At 47.3% G+C, this 21,251-nt stretch overlaps 1 protein-coding gene across 10 annotated transcripts in view; it reads right to left on the bottom strand.

The window, feature by feature from the left end:
- Positions 1-4,571: 4,571 nt before the first annotated feature.
- PALM2AKAP2 (PALM2 and AKAP2 fusion) overlaps positions 4,572-21,251 on the bottom strand; it is a 331,098-nt gene continuing 314,418 nt past the window's right edge. For 6 of the 10 annotated variants that reach the window (XM_038553073.1, XM_038553071.1, XM_038553075.1 and 3 more), the window contains 3 exons: positions 18,760-18,938; positions 13,655-13,693; positions 4,598-8,615 (listed from right to left, as the gene is read on the bottom strand). In XM_038553073.1, the coding sequence (XP_038409001.1) occupies positions 8,517-8,615; positions 13,655-13,693; positions 18,760-18,938 (317 nt within the window). In that variant the 3' untranslated portion in view covers positions 4,598-8,516. Of the gene's footprint in view, positions 8,616-13,654; positions 13,694-18,759; positions 18,939-21,251 lie in introns of all 10 variants that reach the window. The other 4 variants (XM_038553069.1, XM_038553070.1, XM_038553074.1 and 1 more) reach the window with 4 other exon arrangements.

Raw genomic sequence — 21,251 nt, 5'->3', positions numbered from 1 at the left:
TGGACGTGGAAGTAACGGGCCACGTTTGACCGCCCTGTGGGGTCGCACACGTGGTGGCTCCCACCGTGGCGTTTGGGGGTGTGGCCGTGGGCTCGATCTCGGAGGATCCCAGCCTCGGGGTGGGGGCGGGAAAGGTCCCGAGTCCCCGCCAAGGCTCTGGGCTGGGGATGCCGCTTTCACTTTGGAGGCCACTGCCACCCGGTGGCCGCACCTCGTACCTGCAGGCACAGGTGATCCCAGAAGCGAGGCTCCCCCTTTCCCTGGATCAGCGAAGCCCCGGAGCAGCCCTCCTGGTCCTCTAAGGAAGCGCCTCCCTCCGCGTCTCCTGGCCAGGTTCTCAGCACCTGTTGACCCTCCACTGAGGACTTCTGGAATAGTGTTGGCTTCTGCTAAACACCTTTTCCCTTGGATCTCTCGCTCTCTCTTGCCCAGAAGATGACCACAGTTATAAGGGTCCTACACTTAGAAGAAAACTTAAAAGCATGAGATAGTGCAGGAGCTGCACAGGAAGGCCTGTATGGACACAGGCCTCACTTTGGAGCTGCTTTGGACCCACATTCCCGACGCTAAGAGCCTCCCAATTCCAGTAGAAACCATCCCGGGTGTGGACACATGGCCTGACTTTGGAGCCGCTTTGGACTCACATTTGAGATGCTAAGAGCCCCCCCAGTTCCAGTGGAAACCTTCCCAACAACCCTGATCTTCCTTTGTCCTTATGCGCACAGGCTTTGACACACAGGCCCTCACCAAGTGCTTGCTGACTGAATGCACCTGCACCAGGCACTTCTAGTCATCCCCCACAGCAGCTCCAGAAGTCAGAAATCCAACCTAGAGTAAGCCCATGACCAAGAATTCCACGGAAAGAGTGGCGGGCCCCAAGTCTGAGGTCCCCCACATGGTGCCCAAGTTTTATCAGAGAGACACTGACACTAATGATGGAGATACTGTACGTCGCGGGCCATCGTCTGCCCCACGGGCTCTCCAGTGTCACCTCTGTGGTCCTCCCAGCGACCCCAGCATCCCCTCCTCTCCTTTCCCCTGCCCCAGACCCTGGCGACAGCAGTGGGTACAAGACCAAGCCGGGTGGTTTGGGCACCTGGGACTGAGCACGATCATCAGGAGCGATGGCCAAGTCCCGAGTCCCTGATTGTCACCTGCGGCCACTGGCTCCGAAGAGCCCCTCAGGGGATGGACGGCTCTGTTAGTGGGGCTGTGGCTCCAGACCCCTAGGTTACCCCTTGTGTTTTCTGATCACAGTAGTTTTGTTCTCCGCCAGTTATTAAATATTCAGGGATTTTGTGAACCAGCTGCTAAAAACGGTCTGCATCCTGCCATCAGCCGTCGTAGGACGATTCATACCACAGAAATCAGCAAACACAAAGGCAAACGGAATGACCATGGCTTCATCTCCCACAGATAACCCTGTGACGTGTTGGGGTTTTGTCCGTTTGGGGCTCTTTCTCAGCGTGCAGTGAGTAGGGGCTAGAACATGCCTCCCTTGTAGCTTTTGCATTCCTCAGTTTACCCAAAAGTTTTCAGAGCTGGGCCTGCTGTCAGCCAGAGGGTTGGAGGAGGCGAGCCGAGAGAATCAGAGGAGTAACCGAGGCCCCCCGAGCCTCCCCCCGCCCCACACTGCCCTCTGTCTCCTGGGACCCGCGAGATGGACCAGTTCAGGCCCTCAAGGCGTTTTACTCCTTTCCTTTGGAGTTTGCCCCCAAGCACTTTCTGGACAGAGTCAGATCATGAGGCCAACACAGTTCTCCACCAGACCAGTGATTCTCAACCTTGGCTGCAGGTTAGAAACACCTGGGGAGCTGCTAAAACGTGGCCACGTTCGGAGCCGTGTCTGAGCCCAGTTAAGACCGACTACACATCAGAGCATTGGGGGGGGGGGGGCGGCCCAAGTGCCAGTATCTTAGAAACAAACACCCCTTGATGCTAGGTGCGGGGCAGCCAAGTTAGGAGCCACAGCACTGGACAGTGAGGCCCCAGACTTGCTGCCTATTAGTCTCCTGGGAGGCCTTTATTGGTCCTCATGCCTGGGGGGCCCGCCCAGCCCAATTGAATCCAAACTTGAAAGCTCTCCAGGTGATTCAGCTGGAGCCAGAATCGAGAAGAGCTGCTCTAGACCCAATAAGGATCAGGTCTTACTTTGTAGCTCGTCTCCAAATATGCAACCATGTTAATAAAAAATAAAAACAAAAATAACAACAGAAAACTAGGAAGGGGCACCTGAGTGGCTCAGTGGGTTAAGCATCTGCCTTCGGCTCAGGTCACGATCCCGGGGCCCTGGGATGGAGGCCTGCATCGGGCTCCCTGCTCAGAGGGGAGTCTGCTCCTCCCTCTCCCTCTGCACCCCCTGCCCCCCGCCTCTGCTCTCTCCCACTCTCTCAAACAAATAAAGTCTTAAAAAAAAAAAAAAAAAAAAAAAGCACTAAAGTTACGGAATCTTGATGTTGCTATCACCCCACACGACCAAACTTCTTCCAAAGGTCAAATGAATCCCTTGCTCTTGACCCTGAAATCAGAGTCTGAACATACACAGATGGCACACTACACTCTCTTTACATTTTCTTCTTAATTGTAGGGTGGGGGACTCTCGAGAGTCGGAATGGAATCAAAGCTCTGCTTCGCCCAAGCCCACAAAGTGTTGAGGGGGTGTGCTGGGCAAACGCACAGAAGCCCCCAACAAATATTCAAGACAACCCAGCAGCACATGTGACTCTGCAGCGTATACATCATGCCTCAATTCTCCAGTTTTCAAACTAAGTGCCAGGCCCAGACCCTATTCATTACTCACTCCACATCGGTGATCCTCAGACTGAGGTTGCTGCAGCAGCAGCAGCAGCAGCAGCAGCTCCAGGGAACTAGTTTGAAAATTCTGGGGGGCTACATACACCAGACCCACCGAGTCAGCAGTCCGAGGCCCGAATCTGTATGTAACGAGCCCTCCAGGTGACAGAGATGCCTCCCCAGAGGCGCGTCGACGTTACCAGCTGAGGACACTGCAGGGTCGGAATGTGGTCTAAACGAGGGGGTGGAAAAAAACCAAGCAAGGGAAAGAGAGATTCGAGATTTTGCTTTCCTGGGGGGTATCCACACATCCATTCCAGTTGTATGGAGCCCACCACCTGTGAACTGAGAACAAAGCATCCAGATAATTCCCCCATCGAGGTTAACTGCCACTGAGAACACTAGATCATGGCAGGATTAAAAAATATATATATTATGCAAACTTTCTTCTTTCTCTGAAAGAAAACATCCGAATGCTTGGGCAGCATCTTGAGACTGCTAATGGGCCATATCCAGGGATTTTCTGAGGCCCTGTTCTTCGCCCTTCTGTCATCTTGTGCCTTTCAAACCTTTAAAAGTCTCCCCTTGGATGTCCCATTCATCTTCTGTGTTCCTAGCAGCCCAGTTCTGAATTTTGTGTGGGTTCTGCGTGGGGAGGGACACAGTTGCCGCACTCTTCTGTGGCATTGGAATCCCAGAATTCGAGTGAGCGATGCTCTCCAGTGACTTCATGGCCTCGTGTGTCCCACAAGGATGGGCTCTTGGATGCCAATGACTACAGGGGCGGGGAACCTGGGGTAGTGACGGTAGGTCTAGGTCACCGGGCAAAAGCCTGCACACCTGTCACCTACCCGATAGTGGTTTCATTGCCTCACCTTGGTTTTGGGGGAAGAGTGTCCTCAGTGGGCATCCCTGAAGACCCCTCCCACCCCGACTACCCCAGATCTGCACCCCGTTCTGAGTGCCCAGCCTTGTGTACCTGGATGCTCCCGGCTTTGCTCGGCACCCTCATGTTGTAGTGATGGATGCCAAGAGGACCAGAATCCAGAACTGACCACAGCTCCACTGCCCCAGAAGATTAGAAGCCCCATACGTTGGGGGAGATGGAGGAAGAGACACCCAAGGAAAAGGTGGGGTGGGGCGGGGGAGGAGCAGGAGACAGGGGGTCTGGGGCGCAGGTCATGGTGAGGGGTCAGATAGGGCAGAGAGCTGGCCACTGAGGCAGCAGTGAGGGAGTCGATGGGAGGGCAGGAGATAATTTGGGGAGGAAGCTCCCTGATTAACCTGCGATCTTCATATGCTCTTTAAAGTCCAAAATTCTCCATTCTTCAGAGGAGAGCCAAACACAGGCGCCGGGCCTGTAATAATAAAAACCAGAGCCCAAGAGCCCCATGCGAAGCTTGAGTTTCACCATTTGTCCTGCTGTTGGCCCAGCCACCCCTTTGACTTTGGGGTCTGCCTACCTCACCAGAGGCACCCGTATCACTTCTGGGGGGTCCTGTCAGAGAGGTTTCTAGGCTCTGGCCAGGCCAGTTGGATGCAGCATCACCAAAAGGGGCAAGGGTACAACCTGTTACAGGGATGCCCCACCAGCTAGTATTGCTTTGGGGTTTTCTTCTTGTTGTTGTTTTGCTTTGTTTTGTTTTGTTTTTGGTTCCAAATCTGCAAGAAGCAGATGCTGCCCACAGAAGCCAAAGCCAAGGACGCCTGCGTGTGTCACCATGTGGCAGATCCATCTTCCGGCCTCCCCCCACCCCCAGTCAAGCAAGTAGCCATCATTTATAAAAACACAGCGCACACTGGGTTTTAATGAGAAAATAACTGTATACTTGCATCGAATGCTTCACGATCACTATAAAACCAAAGCAGGATAATAACATTTAAGTGGTTAACATACACAGGAGAGCCAGATACAGAGTATAATTTTCAAACACAGTATTGCTACTTCCCTCCCCACCCTCCTCCTCGGAAAAAAAAAAAAAATGTCATTTGGGTAAAGGGCAACACAAAATCAAAATTGGCAGCTCACTCACTGAATGCTTAAAATTCAGGAAATTGGTTCTGTCACTAAAACTGGATATATTCACCATCTCTAAACACTTAGGCTATTTTTTTTCAATACATAGTTTAATTACATCCATTCTTTAATTGGAAAAAATGTTTGTCTTCAGAGACAAGAGTCAACACCGTTTTAGAGTTTCTTGTTACGCTTTATTACGTGTGTGTGTTGTGTATATATGTGGACACTGACCTATATACTGCTTATATGTCATTGTCTAGGGTGGGCAGCATGCAGAGGTGTAAAGAGGCAAGGAAATTGCATTGTGTCATCCAAGTAGAACACAGCCCAGCCTCCTACCACTGACAGACCCTGTTTCCATAATTTCTGGATGAGAAAGCCAAGGCATGTCAGTAGTTAATCAGCTCCCGAGGAAAGTGAACATCTATAAACACTGTGGGAAGGAACACTTTCAGGGAAGCTTTTAACATCTACAGAATCTAAACATTTGTTATAGTTGAGATTAACAAGCTTGCGTGCTATTTGGGGGCAGGGACGAGCATCAGAGGCCCATATTTTTTTTTTTTTTTTTTGCTTGGACAAGCCTCTTCCTCTTGATGAGATTAGGCAGGAATGACTCTCCTCCAAGGGGCCGGTTGCGTCTTCAGAAGGTTAAAGGGGCTCATTTGGGATCCCAGAGCCTAGCACGGTGCTATGTACAATGGCCAATGTTTTCTGAAGGAGTTAAAAAACTCAAGAGCTCAGAGAAAATCTGGCTCTTCCAAGGGAACTGTGATTTACACCTTAATAGGATCATAAGTGAGTGGAGCAAGGAAATAGCAGTCGTCAGAAGGCAGCAGAGGGAACGAGCAAACGCTGGAGATGTAGGGGCCGTAGTTAAGCAGCTTTGTGACTGTGAGAGGGTCACGGACACTCTGCATCTGTTGCCTTATCTGCACATGGAGCGCAGGCCAAGGGACTCGGCTCTAGGACTCTACGCAACGCCATTCATGCTTCTGGTTCAATCAACTGTGGTCAACGGCCAATGGGTCTGCCTCTAAAGCGATTCCATGAACTGTGTGGCCTCCTAAGCTTTCCCATCAGCTGCAGATTCTCCTTTCAAATGTAGGTTTAAGGTGGGTGAACACATGGCTTCCTTCAACACAGAATAAAAAAAGCTGTAGGTTGGTCCCGGGGGCAGGTGGGCCTGTTTCCTCTGGTGAAGGATGGTGTTGGTCTCTATCACGTCTAGCTCACTAGCAGGTGCAGAGTCGGTCCAGAAAACATGAAGCGGGTTTCATTTTTCGTGCCACTCATAAAACCACTCTGCTCTCTGGCCATCCTTGCTACCTGCCACTGTGCCCCTGAGCCACACAGGAGCTCCGGCCCCTTTGGTTTTCAAGTCCCGTGCCTGCCTGGCGTGGGAAGGCTGGAAATCCTCAGGCAAAGCAGCCTTCCTGGGTCCTCTCATTTCACCCATTAGGACTTCCCATCTAACACAGACCTCATTTTCCTGGGAGTGTCTGTCTCCATGCCAGCCTCCCTCACTTGCAAATGAATTCCTTGCAGCAGGGATCTTATTTGGTTTGCGTCCCCAGTGGCTAGCCTATATTGTTGAGTCTTCCTTCAGAATGTTCGGGATTCGGGAGAATAAACCATATGAAGATGGTGCCAACTACCCGTCTCTAGAGTTTGGCTTCAAATTGCAGGTTCCCTTGGCAGTTTTAAAGGATCCTTGTAAGTCATCAGACAGTAGCATTTTTACTCTATGCCCACTGCTTGTCTGTGAATAAACTTTCCCCCTAAAGTCAACACTAGTCTATTAAAAGAAGCGAAGATAATGTGCCTAAAATCTACATACAAACTGTTGTGGCATTGCTACTTGTCAGGATAACATATCAGAGCTTATGACATAACAACATAAAAACAAAAAGGAATTTTAGTGAGGTCTGGCTTAATTATTGCTTTTCTTTTTAAAAAAATCATAGTTTAAAAACAAATAGGAAAAAAAAAAAAACGCTGGTCAGTTTTTTTTTTTTTTTTCTCATGGCCAGAATTAAAAAACTTTTCTCATCCAGAAATTCAGGGCACCCAATTATTGAATACCCTTATCATATTGCTTTAAATGACAGAAAGAGTAAAGCTGGCATCCTCTACAGTATACTAAGCTATGACTACAAAGCATGAGAATAAATATGGTACTTTTCTAAATGTCAAATTACAAAACCGCTCAAAACTTTGCAATTGTGACTCATGCAAATACCAGGTTAGGTCAATTTAATATTACAAATACTGCATCAGGTCGGTGCCTCTATATCCCTTTTCATAAAAAAGAAATTCTCACTCACTCCTGACGCTGGCAGACAGCTTTGGAGGAAATAACTGTACACCCTTGTCCCATGTTCATTCTGGAATTTTAATCCTTGTACACACATTTTACCCAAACACCCAAAGGCACGTGCGCATGCGCACACACGCACACACAAACACACACACACACACACCATCTTTAGGATTTGTAGCTGATTCCAAGCCTGCACTTATATTTCTATTCTATATTTTTCTATCATCCTGAAAAACGCTGGTCGCTCAGCAAAAATAATATCTCTTACTTCCTTATTTTCCTACTTTCTCCCTCTCTGTTTCTCTGTCTACCTTCATGACCTTTTCTTTAACGTGTCCTTTCTGATTGATCCAAAATAATCTATCACTCCTTCTACCAAGGTCCACTTTATAATATAAAATATAGTTATAAACACCTTTTTATTTTCTGTCCTCTGCCTCTCTAAGGCAGCGTTTGCCCTTTTTTTAATTATTGCCATTCTAAAAATACCCCTAACCATCTTGAGCCAAGCCATTGAATGTGTACAGATTTTATACATGGATATACTCCCCCCATCCCATCATAAAAATAGTTGTTGCCCGCTAAATATAGTTTTCATATGAAGAAACGTAACTGTGAAAATGTGTTCTCATAAACAGCAAATTAGTCAATACTAGAAGCAGACGAGATCCTAAAGCTAAAATAACCCATTTGGTTTGGCTTTCTCCCTCTTTCTCAACCCCCTCGTGTAGAATAGATTGTGTTTGCAACATGAAGAAACATTGTCTTAAAAATGTGGATTTTTATGTATTGCCCATCATTAATTGCTCCCAATTAAAAACAATTCAATGCAAGAAAAGTGGAATCATAAGTGCCTCTTCCAGGCAAATATAGAGCAACTTGCATTTCATTTTATGGCTGCTGGAGTAAACAGAGTTATCCCAACACCTCTGATGCTGTGAGTGAAGGTGGGAAACCGATGCAGGGAGTATCCAACGCCCTGTAGACTGCACCAGCGTGGGCTCTACTGCTCTAAATGGCCCTGTTACCAATGTTTGTCCTCATCACCCAGCGAGGCTGGTCATAGTTCTGCCTGTAGCAACCATGTTCACTTGCTTGTTACTGCTTTGTCCTTTTGGATCAACTGTGGATTGGTCCAAAATCCAGGTGATTCTTCGAGTCTCAAAAAAAAAAATCCTTTCTCTTTTGACTCCTGGGTGTTTACAGAGTTTGATGGGTGGGCTTCTTTTCATCGTTGGTCATTGCAGCTTCTGGTCTACGTAAGGATTGTGGAGTTTGTTCGCACTTTAATAAATATTCCATTAAAATGCTTCGATGTGTGGATTTCTTGGTTTCTTGGTAACCCAAGCACCAAAGAAGCTTCCGGTGGAAGGAAGTTTATTATTCATGGTCCTCTTCCTCCTGGTTGGCATAGATCCCTGCCTCCCAGCGCAAGGCCAATGCGCTCTTTCTTCGATTAACCCGTGTGGCCTCAAGGACCTGAAGAGAGAGGGAAGAAAATTAATCAGAGTTCATGGATGTTCTCTACGTACACAAACCAACTTCTCCGTGTCTTTCGTCCTTTCCCTCTCAACAGCATCTAAGAAACAGAAAGTAATAGTGTCTGGTATGGCCAGGAGGTAGAAGAGACATGGCAAATAAAGCAGGGAGGGAGGGTCTGGATATGCATTCATTCCGTAGCCAAATTTCATTTGCTATTTGACCCATAGTTTTCAATAGAGAAAGATTTAATTTCCCTAAAGTGTTCTGCTGGGTTTTTTTTCCTATTCTTCCTCCAAATTTTCATTTAAATTCTAGTTAGTTAACGTATAGTGTAATATTGGTTTTGGGAGCAGAATTTAGTGATTCATCACTTACATAAAATACCCAGCGCTCATCGTAACAAGCCTGCACATCTTTTTGAACTAGACTTGACTCTGCCTTAAGTCTTCTGATAACCCAGTAGGTCTCTACATGTTATCTGATCAGTGCTATCTGATGGAAATGTTCCATATCTGTGTCATCAATATGGTAGCCAGTGAGCTATATGGCTATGGAGCACTTGGAATAATAAGGCCAGTGTGGGTGAGAAGCTAAATATTTAATTTAAATTAATTTTAATTTGAATATCCTCACGGACCTTGTGACTACTATATTGAACAGCACAGCTATAGATTAACCTTAGTCTCTTTGTAAACTAGCAAACCAGAAAATAATCCCAAACAACTGGACCAGTGTAGATTCTATCCATCAAGCTTTGTGGACTTACACAAGCTATGATCATATTTATCATAAAAGTCTACTTTGGTAGAACTAAACTTCCAAGAGAAACTAAGTGGAAACAAAAATAGCTTCCCAGGCCAATAAAAAGCAATCTGAGCATAATGATGCAACATCAGGGCCCAGGTTGCCTAACAAATGAAATGCAAGGTAACAATATCAAGGACAGGTAGGCTCACCACCATTGGGGTAAGGCCTCCCTCCCTCCAGTTCACTAGAATAGTCTGTAGACGCCAGGGGGAAAACTTTAGCCAGTCTGTTCCCGCTTTGGTTCGATCGCTTTGGTTCGATCGAGATGAGATCCAGATGGATGGCATTCAGGTTGCCAACATATGAGAAATGGCTCGATTTCATGACACTGCATCACAAGCAAGCCCATGCATGCCAACCAATTAAATTATGGTGGCATTAACTTAAGAAGCGCAGTTGCTGATTTTAAAGAAAAATCTAGCAGAGTCGACACAGATTGACATCCAAACTACAATGAAGGCTTTGCTTATTCTAAGAACAATCATTTTGGCATGGAGCAGAGATGCAGGCAACTCGAGAGAAGCAAGGAGATGCAGTTTGCAGGCAGTGCTGGGGCCAAGGCACAAGCAAGTTCCGGGTAGATTCATGGTCTAGGGGTCCATCTCAACCTGCCTCTTTGGACCTCTGACAAATGTGGATGGACTTCCCAGACTTCCGGTGTGCTTTCCCCAGTGCCCCCAGCAGGGACAGCCAGACCTAACAGGTAGGATGCACTCAACCACGTCTCCTAAATGAATGTTCATCGTTAAGCACACAAGCCATGTCATAAAGCATCTTGCATGTAAGCATACCATGGTCACTTATTCAATATCTAAGAATAAGAAACCAGTAGGAGCAAAAAAATGCTTCCAAGTCTGGTATAATTAAGTAGAGGATCCATCTAGAAGGTCAGTGCATGGTAACACGTTACTGAGAAACGGTACAGGACTGGAACCGGAAGCCCTGACTTTCTTTTCCATTCCATCTGGAACACGTTGTTCATGACATCTTGCAACTTTCTTTATCTGTAAGATGGAGACAGCACCTGCCCTGGGACGCAGGCTTTCTCTGGAGACAGTGCTGACTCGTCTGAAGTCCAGGTAAGTCTAGATGTAAATCATCTTAGTGACTGTGTGACCTTAGAAAAGTCACTTACCCTGGGCCTCAGTTCTCTTCTATGTGAAATGGGAGTAATAAAAGCTACAGGACAGAGCTGGCCCGAGGAACAAATGAGGCAATGTATGTATGGCAGAGCTCTCAATGCTCTGCAAGTTTTCAAATAATTTTTGCCATCATTATTGGAGGGTGCTTTGTAAACTATGAAGTGGTATTCAGACATAAGGCACTTTTATAAGGAGCTCTATCTACACTGTTGTCTCCAAGTATACAAGGCTTCTGGTCATGGATTGGCTCAGGGTGAAGTCATTCCACCTAATGGCTTTTTGAAGATTCAGAGGCCAAGCTCTTGGAGAAGGTTTCTAAATAAGCAACTGCAAAGAGAGAGAGAGAGAGAGAGAGTGTGTGTGTGTGTGTGTGTGTGTTTCTAAATCTCGAGCAAATCTAGAGCTCTGACACTTTAGTTCCTGCATATTAACTTTACTTCTTAAAGTCCATTCCTTTCTTTTCTGGGCACAAAAAGGACTTGCCTCTGGGGCTCTAGTAACAGCAAACACATCACGCATTCTGTTGAACGACTTACTGATTTGATCCTCATGACTGGTCTACGGGATAAGTTCTATTATTACTCGCATTTCCCATAGGAACAAACTGAAGCATGGGGAGGTTAAGTGGACCAGTGTTACTCAGCTGGAGGAAGAGCTGAGGTTGGCATCCAGAATTCTGGGTGTGGAGCTGCTGCCCTAGGCCACCATGGTACACTGCAGCTAGAGCCCATAAGGAGTCTGTTGGAAGAAGCAACAGAAAGAGCAAGAATACTCTCTAAAGGAATGGAGAGGGGAAAACCTACAAAAAACTTAAAACTAATAGAAAAATTTGATTTAAGGTTTTATCACTTTCACAAATTCAGATTTAGGTCTGCTGGGAGGGAGAAAAAAAAAATCAATCCTCTTTGAACAACCCTCTTAATATTAATTTTCTCTATCTAGCGCTTGGGGGAATTCAAGGAAGTCACTAATCTTGCATAGAAACCCAACAGACAGTTGTATTTGGGGGATGGGCAACAAAAGGCAGAGGTTGGTTAAGTCATGTCAGTCACTCCATTTACATTAATATTTTGTTCTTCCTAAGTCCTCTTCAATTGGAGATAGATTGGGCCCAGTTTTATCTTCCTTGGACATATTTGGCCAGATTTTCATTGTTCTTAATTAACTCAAAGGGGATGGAGCTGAGGGCCTAATTCTTCCACTGCCATTGCTTAGATGAGACCCACAGTCAGTCACTGAGGAGGGTACATTGAACGATAACTTTTATATTTCATTGCTCATTTTATATCTTACGAAAGAAAATTACTGATAATCATCAGCTCCCATCCCTGGTACTCATTATTTTGCAAAATTGGGAGATTTAAAAAATATATTGTGCTATAAATTAGCACAACCATCTTGAAGAACATTTTGCAAAATGTAATGAATGTGAGGATGTAAAAGCCCTGGAACCAGTACTTCCACTCCTCGATAGAGAGACATTCTTCCATAGGTTACGCAAGGGGATACGTATAACAACATTCACTGAAATGTTGTTTGTAACTGCAAAAAACAAGGAGAGAGAGAGAGAGAGAGAAACAACCAACATTTCCATCAATAGGAGGTTGAGCAAACAGTGATACATTAATTCAGTGGGATACTCCACAGAAGCTATAATGAATAGACTGGAGCCCTCGGTAATGATGTGGACATATCTAAAAACAATGTGGACAGAATAAAGTAAGGAGCAGAGGATGTTGCAATATGATATCATTTCTAGAAAGACATAAAGCATGCAAAACCAACATGTTATCCGTGTACATGAACATATGAAATATAAATATAAAAACATGCATAGAGATGATCAACATTGAACTCAAGAAAAGTTACCTCTCAGGAGAGAGAGAAATGGGGGCTGGGGAGAAGCAACAAGAGGGCTTGAATGGTATTTGCAAAAGTAATATCATTAATATTCATTATTAATATCCATTAGTAATATTAATAATTTTTAAAATATTAAGCAGATATTGTGAAATGATAAGAGTGGTCAAAGCTGGGTAGGTGGGCTTTATTGTTTTATTTTATCTCATATTATTGGAACATTTGAATGCCAACTCCACGGCATCAGGGTCTTTGCTTGGTTGACTGATCTATTTTGGAAACTAGAAGAGTGCCCAGTGTGCACTCGGTCCTCAATAAATTGCTAACTGAGCGAATGGACGAATGAGTCTCCCTAGAGTTCTGTATATTTGAAATAATTCTTTTAAAAAATAGTAAAAAGCTAAAGAAAAAAAAATAAAAACATTGTGTTTTCCCACAGCAAAAAAAGAAAAAGAAAGAAAGAAAGAGAAAAAGAAAGAAAGAAAGAAAGAAAGAAAGAAAGAAAGAAAGAAAGAAAGAAAGAAAGAAAGAAAGAGAGAGAGAGAGAAGGAGGAGGGGAAGAAGAATGTAAAAATTAGGGGAGAATGAAAAATACTCTGATTTTTCGTAGCACAAGTAATTGCAAAATATGTGTAAAAGGAAATTGTAGAAGAAAGGAGGAGACTTTTTGGAAATTCAATGCATAAATTAGGAGCTTCCAAAAGAAAAAAGAAAAAAAAAAAACCCAACCCAAACCACCAGGCTTAAAGATGGGAGCGGGAAGGGGAGTGGGCAGTGGGATGGTTTACTTTGGGAACAACTGATCATGAGTCTACGCAGTGGAACTCTCTGGATTGGTGTTACGGACAACAAAGGGCTGGTCAGACCCGGCAGCTCGGTCCTGCTGAGCTGCACTTTCCTGAGCAGACCAGACTACACCGGCTAGCAGCGCCTGCAGAAACTAACGTCCGTGCCCTTGGGTGCAAACACCTTCCAGATCCACGGGCAGGGCAAGGTCTTCTCCAGCCCCCACCACACAGCACAGCAAAGCACAGCAGCGGGGAGCACCGTTGCATGTACCCCAACATTTCCAGGCAGTCCCCAGTTCCGAAAAGGCTGGAAGAAACAAACAGGAGACCAGCTGCCTTCTTGCCCGCCTCCTGGAACACATCTGCACACGGCAAACCACAGGGGCATGCACCTGGGTCACGCATGCAGGGACACCAAGACAAACAAGTGGAAGAGTACCTCGGAAGTCACCTTGCAAGACAGTAACTTAGAGGTGTACTGGCGGAGAGGGAAAAGAGCAGGGTTAGTACACGGCAGAGACACACTCGCATGACACCCCCCAACACCCCAGCTGGACACCAGTCCCCCCGCTGGGGGCAGACGGGAGGGGAGGACTCGCTTCATCTGATAGGAGTTTATCCAGAGATCTCCACCCATCGGAGCAAGGAGATACCCTGGCACCCACTGATAAAAATATCAGAGAAGCCACACGTTGTTAATCCAAGAGTCGTCGCTTTCGTTTCCTGTGCCTTGAATTAACAAGATTCTCCTCCGTCCCCCCCACTGCCACCGGCTGCCCACCAGCGAGGTCCGGGACGGCCACTTCGGATGCGCTGGAGTCTGCAGCCCACCTGCCTCTTCTCTGCCCGTAGCTCCTCTGAGCCCCACAGCTGCCTTGTGGCCCACTGTCCCACAGGAGGAGGACCCTGAGCACAGGCAGGGCGTGATTTGGAGCCCAGGTTGGGGGTGGGTGGGTGGATTCCATGAAGCTGAGCCCCGGTGGTCCTCATCACTATTTGGGGGGCCTGGCTAGGTTCCTGGCAGGGGAGTGATCATGCAGGAACTAGAGGGACTCTTTGGTTCCTGTAGGAAACTGTAAGTCCCTGCAAGTCAAGCCCAGAACAAAATGGACCCACTATGGGAAATGACATAGAAGAATGCCCCCCTGTGGGATTATGGTATTGACCTCATTTACACAGCTTAGGACACTGGAGGCATTTCTTGGTCTCTGCCATTGGCATCACGGACTGGTTACATGGGGTCCTATGTCTGGGGTCATTAATGGCTTCTAATGTGTAGTGCTACAAATTAGAGTTCTGTAATGACCAGGCTGAGGACGGGGCTCCGATGAATCCTCTGTGTCCCCCCACAGGGTGGGAGCGGCTAGGAGAAATCTGGGCAGCACGAAGAATCCTTGATTGTGGCTCAGCTTCCCATGGAGCCGGGGGTGTGGGGCTCTGGATGGGCTCATCCGCTCACTGAGAATAAGTGGGTGGGTGTCTTGGTTTGAGGGGAAAGATGTGCGAGGAATTCTTAGAAAAGCAACGAACTGCTAGTCCCCAGCTTTGCCTGAGAACAGGGGAGGCCTTCTCTCATTCCAAGACCGGCAGGGGTGACCGAAAGACTTCTCAGTAACTGTTTTTGGGGTGAGATAGAGAGTAGAAAATCCACCACGAGTAGATCCTATGCCACAGGCGGGGTTGGGGCTGAATGCCTATGGGAGGCCGTAATTTGGACGCAGGTCAGCAGCTCTTCAATTGAGAAAGAGAAAGCAATCCACCAACCTGCTCAGGAGCATCACTGACTCAAGAACCTACCTTCCTCCTCTGAGGCTCAGGGAACAGCTGGCCAGAAAACCACTTTGGCCTAAATATCCTTCCTTTGCAAGGCATCAAGGAGCCTTTTAGGAAACTATGATTCATCAGCCCATCGTGTGTTCCATGACTAACCAGAGATGGTATCAGGGCTAGATAAGGGGACGTTTCCACATAAGAAAACCATTTCCAGAAAAGAGAAACCCACAAATAAGGACAGGACTGTCGCATCTGGCTGTGCGATGCACGCACGGAAGCACCAGGCTGAGGGGGGTTGTTGGGGCTGGAGCTCGGTGCCCTCAATTCTATCACAGTGTGGCAGGGACAGGGGTGCATCCTGGCAGGTGCCTTTTTCTAATTTTTAAAAGGTCCCCGTGAAGGCTGGTAAGCAGCCAGGGAAGGGGCTAAGGGTGGGGACAGCGGCCTCCCTGCCCTCAAATTTGCTGAGGGGTCCATTAGTCAGTGGGGTCTGGCTAAAGCCTTGAGCACCGAGATTCTCCTTGGTGATCACATCACATGGAACAGGGAAACCAGTGGGCGGGCACCTGCTCAAGGTCTGAGCTGGTAACAAGGATGGCCACCGGGGGGGGGCGGGCGTTTCCAGGTCCTTGTTACTAACTTTTCCACCAACTTTGAAAGGAGCGGAACAATCACAGATGACTTAAGGTCCCTGATGCCGTGACTTGTGGGGAGATACCCCAAAAGAGAGAGTCATGATTTAATTTCCCATCTTCTGTCATTCTCTGAGCTGTCACCTTATTTCCAGCAGAAGAAGGGACAGCTAAGAGCCCTGAAAGAGGCCACCGAATACTGCGGCTTCCCCCACACCATCGCCTAGCAGGGGTTCCTTGAGCCAGAGGCCTCCTTCCAGTCTTGCATATGATTTTTTTATATATATAAAGTGGGAAAGTATAAGCTGCAAACGAGTTGGGGATGGGATTCCGGATACCACTGCTGCTCCAGGGTGGGGCTATTGAATCTGCCTGGATGGCAAGGACATTTTTCTCGGGGTTGGCAAAAACTCATGGAAACTATGCGCACAGCTTCTCTTGGCTCCTCTGTCTTCCCTTTCTCCGTCCTTCCTGCTCAGTAAGTCCTTCCTGCTCAGTAAGACCGTGCGTCTAACATACCACTACACATGCAGCCCAGAGGCCCCATTCTGTTTCTAGATTTTCCTTCTCCTTGGCCAGCAAGTTAGGATTCTTTTCGTTCCAGTTAGAAAGAGCTTGCTGCTTCCTAAGATTAAACACAAGGTTGGGTCTGGATCCTGTGCGGGACCTGCTGCTGCCAGGTGACTTACTGGAAGGAATACTGGCAGGTGGGTGTGTAATGTGACACTGGACTCAGGTGATCCATGTGAGGCTCCTGGAGGGTGCAGAGTCTAAGAAGCCACATCTCGCCCACAGAACAGTGTGTATGGACTGAACCAGGAAAGCTGAACTACCAGCTTCTGGGACAGGGAATCCAGGTACACAGTCAAACATCAAGCAATCCATTTGTTCCCTATGATGATCCTTCTGGTAGAAGAGACAAGGAAAGAGGGGGCCAGGGATCAGCAAGGGAAACAAATGAAGGTTTGTTCGTTCCTATGGGTAAACGTCAACACGCTCCCCAGTGACTGATGTAGATACGATAGAAAGGATCCCCTGAATTAGAAGGTCTGAGAGGTGAAGTCACAGGTGCCTCAAAAATCAGGTTTGGCGGCTGGTCACATATTTGCTTTAGAAGCAATCTGAGTAGGTGTTGGAAGTTCTGGGTCTCTTAAAAGAGGATATAGTGGATTGGACAGATTTTGTTCTGTTCCTAAGGACTTCCTCCAACAATAAACGTGGTTCTCTTGTAGTACCAAGGATGATGCAAAACACCTGGCTTTCGATATTAACAGCCCGGTTAGTTAATAGGTTTCTTCCTTATTTGACATGTTTATTTACTTGAGAAAAATAGAGACAGGAAGCTGCCTCTCACTGAGTGAGGGGTCATCGTATATTGAAATGTTGGTTCCAAGAAGCTTCCTTAATGCAGAGGGGAAACCCAATCTGGTTGCATCCTGAGTTTGCAGGAAGGTGGCTTCCAGCCCCTGTGGGTGGGATGAGTAGCAGTGGGCTCTTCGTTTGGGTGGGTAGTATTTCCTTCTAGTATCTGCACCTCAACACAAAAGGCTCACACAAGAGATACGCGGCACGTGCTTAGGAAACGCTTGCATGGGTCACATGCAGAGTGGTTCCATTCACTCCTCCCCTTCCATGCTGGATGCAAGGGGTCTGCTCCGTTAACTTTCACCACAGCTGCTGACAGACGCTGCAGACTCACCGGGAGAAAACAAGCCACTTACAGCACTAGGTTTCAAAAGCACAGGCTCCAGAGAATACCTAAAGGTAAAACTCCATATTTTAAGTGGGGCTGCAAAGAAGGGCTGGCTCAGGTGACTTCGTGGGCAGAAGTCCTATGGGCTTGGGGAAGGAGCCCCAACAACAGAAGGGTCTGCGCCAGCTGCCAAGGGCCAGGCCCCATCTACTATGCAGTACAAGGAATGGCCCCCAAATGCTCCAGCCTAACAGAATAGCCGAGTCAGTGTTCCAGACAGCTTAGGTGTACCCCAAGGGAGAGGGACACAAGCGAGTCATCAGGCTGCTACAGATATGTCTGCTTACTGTATCATTAAGTATTTTAAAAGCATCGTTCGGTATCTGGATTTACGTCCAGAAACCCTCGGACTTAGCCCACTAGGATATGCAAGGCAGCAAGTAGGCATGGGAGTCCTACTGCGAGCCCGTAGCATTCAAGTTTAAAATGACCCAATAACTTATCATCCAAACTGGGGCACTTTCAGAGGTGAAAGAGGAGGCTATTGGAAATCACACCAGAACCACAGGCATAAACCAGCACGGTCTGGGTAAACTGGGCAGTGTCTTCAGTTGACTCAAGCAAAACTGTGTGGGGATGGGGGATGATCACTTCAATAAATGGTACGAGACTGAAGCTACCAGACTCCCAAGAGGTTGGCACAGGCCCGAGGCTGGTCCCCAGGCTCCTGGCTGTGGAGACTGTGCGAAACAATGGCCCTTGTGTCTCTTACTGGAGAAAAAAACCACAGAGCAGATGACTTCCTTCATGGCTCATGTGAGTGTCATGTGCAAAAGTCTTGACAACTGAGGGCATCAGGGCAGCCCTGTGGTTTCCAACTGTCATTTTAAATGGCTCTTTCCTGCCAAGCTATACACACACACTTGGTAAGAGTCCAAAACACACTCAGCTTTGTGCACACTGTGTAACCTTTATGGGGACTGCTCAGGGTGGACATGAGGGGGATGGCATCATCAGAGCTCTCTAGAGAAATAAAACCTCGACGGGGCAGGCCAGCGATGGTAGCAGTTGGCCCCCTGGTGCCCAGGGACGATTTCAGGGTGCTTGTGTCCTTCCTCTTGTGTTGCCCTAACATGTTTCGTTTGTTTTTTTCTACACACCCGACATCCCCAGCACCAGCCTTGCCAGTGGCTCCAGCCACACTCGGCAGCAGAAGGACCCACTCTTCGCACAACATTTTTTGAGAAACAGGGCCAAAGCACCCAAACCCCACTCCAGGCATGTTAAACGATACATGCGAGAATTGGTTTTGGAACCAGGATGCTGGCCAGACGACTGCACACACACACACACACACACAGACACCCAAGCCTGAACTGGAATAACCGTGCACCAGGCGGATGTTCGCGCTCGGAGGAGGGGAGGAGGAAAGGAGGAAAAACTTACACTACTATCATCCATCCTCTCACGCCTTTTAGATTTGTGTGTCTCATAGTCTTCCATGAGGGTCTGCATCAGATTCTTGGGCCGCTGGAATCCGGCAGCCTCTTCGGGGGCTAAGTCAGGCTGCGAGCTGGGGCCTTCAGCTGAGGGGGATGGAGGAGGTTTGACTTTCTCTATTGTCCCTGAAACAATACGAAGAGAACACCCTTTCTAAGCTTGTCTGCTCATGACCGCTTCTAGAAAGAACACGGGCAAAAAGCAACCTCTGACAGAGAGCAGTAGTTAAGTGCAGGTCCCCTCACGGCAGAGACTAAAGGTTGAAGCTGAAGTCACAAAGCCGTCCGACAAAGACCTCAAGGACACCAGTGCTACAGGGTCAGTAGGACCAAGGAGGCCCGCAGGCACTTTGGAAACATATGTCAGAAAGACACTGGCTCCGGGTGTTCTGGGGACATGTCCTCTATCACGGATTGGAGGATTTGACTGTCAGAGGTGGCGGTGCCATCGAGCCTTTCGAAACCCACTTTTTACAGCTGAGGAAAACAGGCCCTGCAAGGGGACTGCCATGTGGAGGCCCCAGGGTGCTGGTGATGGTACCAGGTCCCCTGCTTTCCTTACCAGGTTCTTTTCTTACATGAGAAGCCACCCACGGGCAGCCGACCTGCCCAGCCTTTCTGCATGGATAGCCCAGGACTATAAAACATTTGAATGAGAACCAGGCTTGTTCTTCCCAGGTCACCCCAGTCTTCCATTGGCCAGCTTCCTTCTTGACCTTACCTGCCGGGGTCCTGAGAGCATATGGTTTGAGACCCTCAGACCATAAGGTAGGAATACCGACAAAGGCAAGGTCCGTGTTGTAGAAAGGTGTGTGCCAGACTTTGGGAAGGGGTGACTTTAGCTTCCGAAGTGCCCTACAAGAATTCTCAGGATAAGGGGATTGGGTCAACTGTGATGCTACGGTGACTCCAGACACTTTCGTTAAGACGGTCTGCATCCTTCCCTCTTGGGAAATGCCTGGCCCTGATTTCTGGCCCATCACGGGGTTGGTCTCATTGCCACAGAGCCCCAGGTGCACTTCTAAGAAGTACCTTCAGGTGCAACAGCCATGATTTTTCCAACTATGCCCCTCGTGGGAGGCATGGCGAGGGTGATGGACAAGGTATGTAGAGGAGATACACAAAATAAAGAGGGCCATTTGAGTCGAAAAGTTTGGAAAGCACCAGCGGAGGAGACAGACCCATTTGACCCCTTTCATTCTCCAGTGGAGGTGGCTCATGTTTCTTCCTCTGACTCCCTAGACTTCTAACTTGGCAACAGCCTGCTGTAGCCACAGTCACGAATGAAGCCCAGGGACGTATCTCTGGGTGGGCAGCTACAGTCCTTTGCACAGCTCCTTTTGATGGGAGTTGGACACCCTCCCGACCCCCTAGAGTTCAGGAAACCCAGGCTTCAATCCTTGCACTTCCATTAACTAGCTCCGTGTTGATTGTAGACAACCACGTAATTGTTCCCACTTTTATTTTGGGCTGATCACTTAAGAGTTCCAAGTCTCAACTCTCCCAGCTATAAAAAGAGAGGTTGGGAAGAAGTTGTCTTTGAAGTCCCTTCTAACTCAACTATTTTGCTATTCAGACAAATATTTTTGGCAAGAAGATCAATCCTTATTGGTTAAAAAAAAAAAGGCACGGGGCCATCATATTTGGCATATTAGACATGAAGTGGTTTTTAATACACAGGGCACTCTATCTGCAGAGCCACGATTGTATCATTACTCAGTGAAATACATGGCCTTGACTTAAATTACACAGATCACTAATAAAAAGTCTTTTGATAGGACAGTAAGGCAATTAATATTTCCAAGTCCTCAAATTCACTAGCAACGGATTCTATTTTTTATTATGGAAACAGGGAATGCTATAATGATTTATAGACCCATCCACTATATTACATAGTTAGCAGGATTTTACCCTGCCTTCTCAATCTACCCTTCCTTCCTTCTTCTTTTCATACTGAAGTATTTTAAAACAGTTCTAGACCTTAGGTAGTTATCACCCCTGAGCGCTTAAGGATGTATCTCTAAAAATTCACATTGTCTTTTAAAATGAAACCTTGAAAAAGTACACGGCAGAGTGGTCAGCACGCAGCTGTGGGGTGAGCCGCTTGGGTTTGAATCTGCTACTTAGCAGCCACAGAACCTTGGGCAAGTTACTTACTGTGTCTCTCATCTCAGTGTCCCCATCTGTAAAATGGGAATGATGCTAGAGGTCCCTTCCTCACACAGTTGGTATAAGGACTAAGTTGATATTTATAAAGTTAATATTTAAGAGTGAGCATCCAAGGAATCTAGTTACTATTGATTTTCACACTTGATCTTAGCCAAAAGGCCAAGAAGCGCTACTACTGATTTCCAATCTCAAAGAACAGTATGTCTACCGAGGGAGAATGGGCAATTTCAAGGACGTACTCTGCATAAGATTTTTACAACTCTTCCAGAA

The sequence above is a fragment of the Canis lupus genome, chromosome 11 (genome assembly GCF_011100685.1).
Source record: "Canis lupus familiaris isolate Mischka breed German Shepherd chromosome 11, alternate assembly UU_Cfam_GSD_1.0, whole genome shotgun sequence".
Taxonomy (NCBI): domain Eukaryota; kingdom Metazoa; phylum Chordata; class Mammalia; order Carnivora; family Canidae; genus Canis; species Canis lupus.
This window is presented reverse-complemented; position numbering and strand designations above follow the sequence as displayed.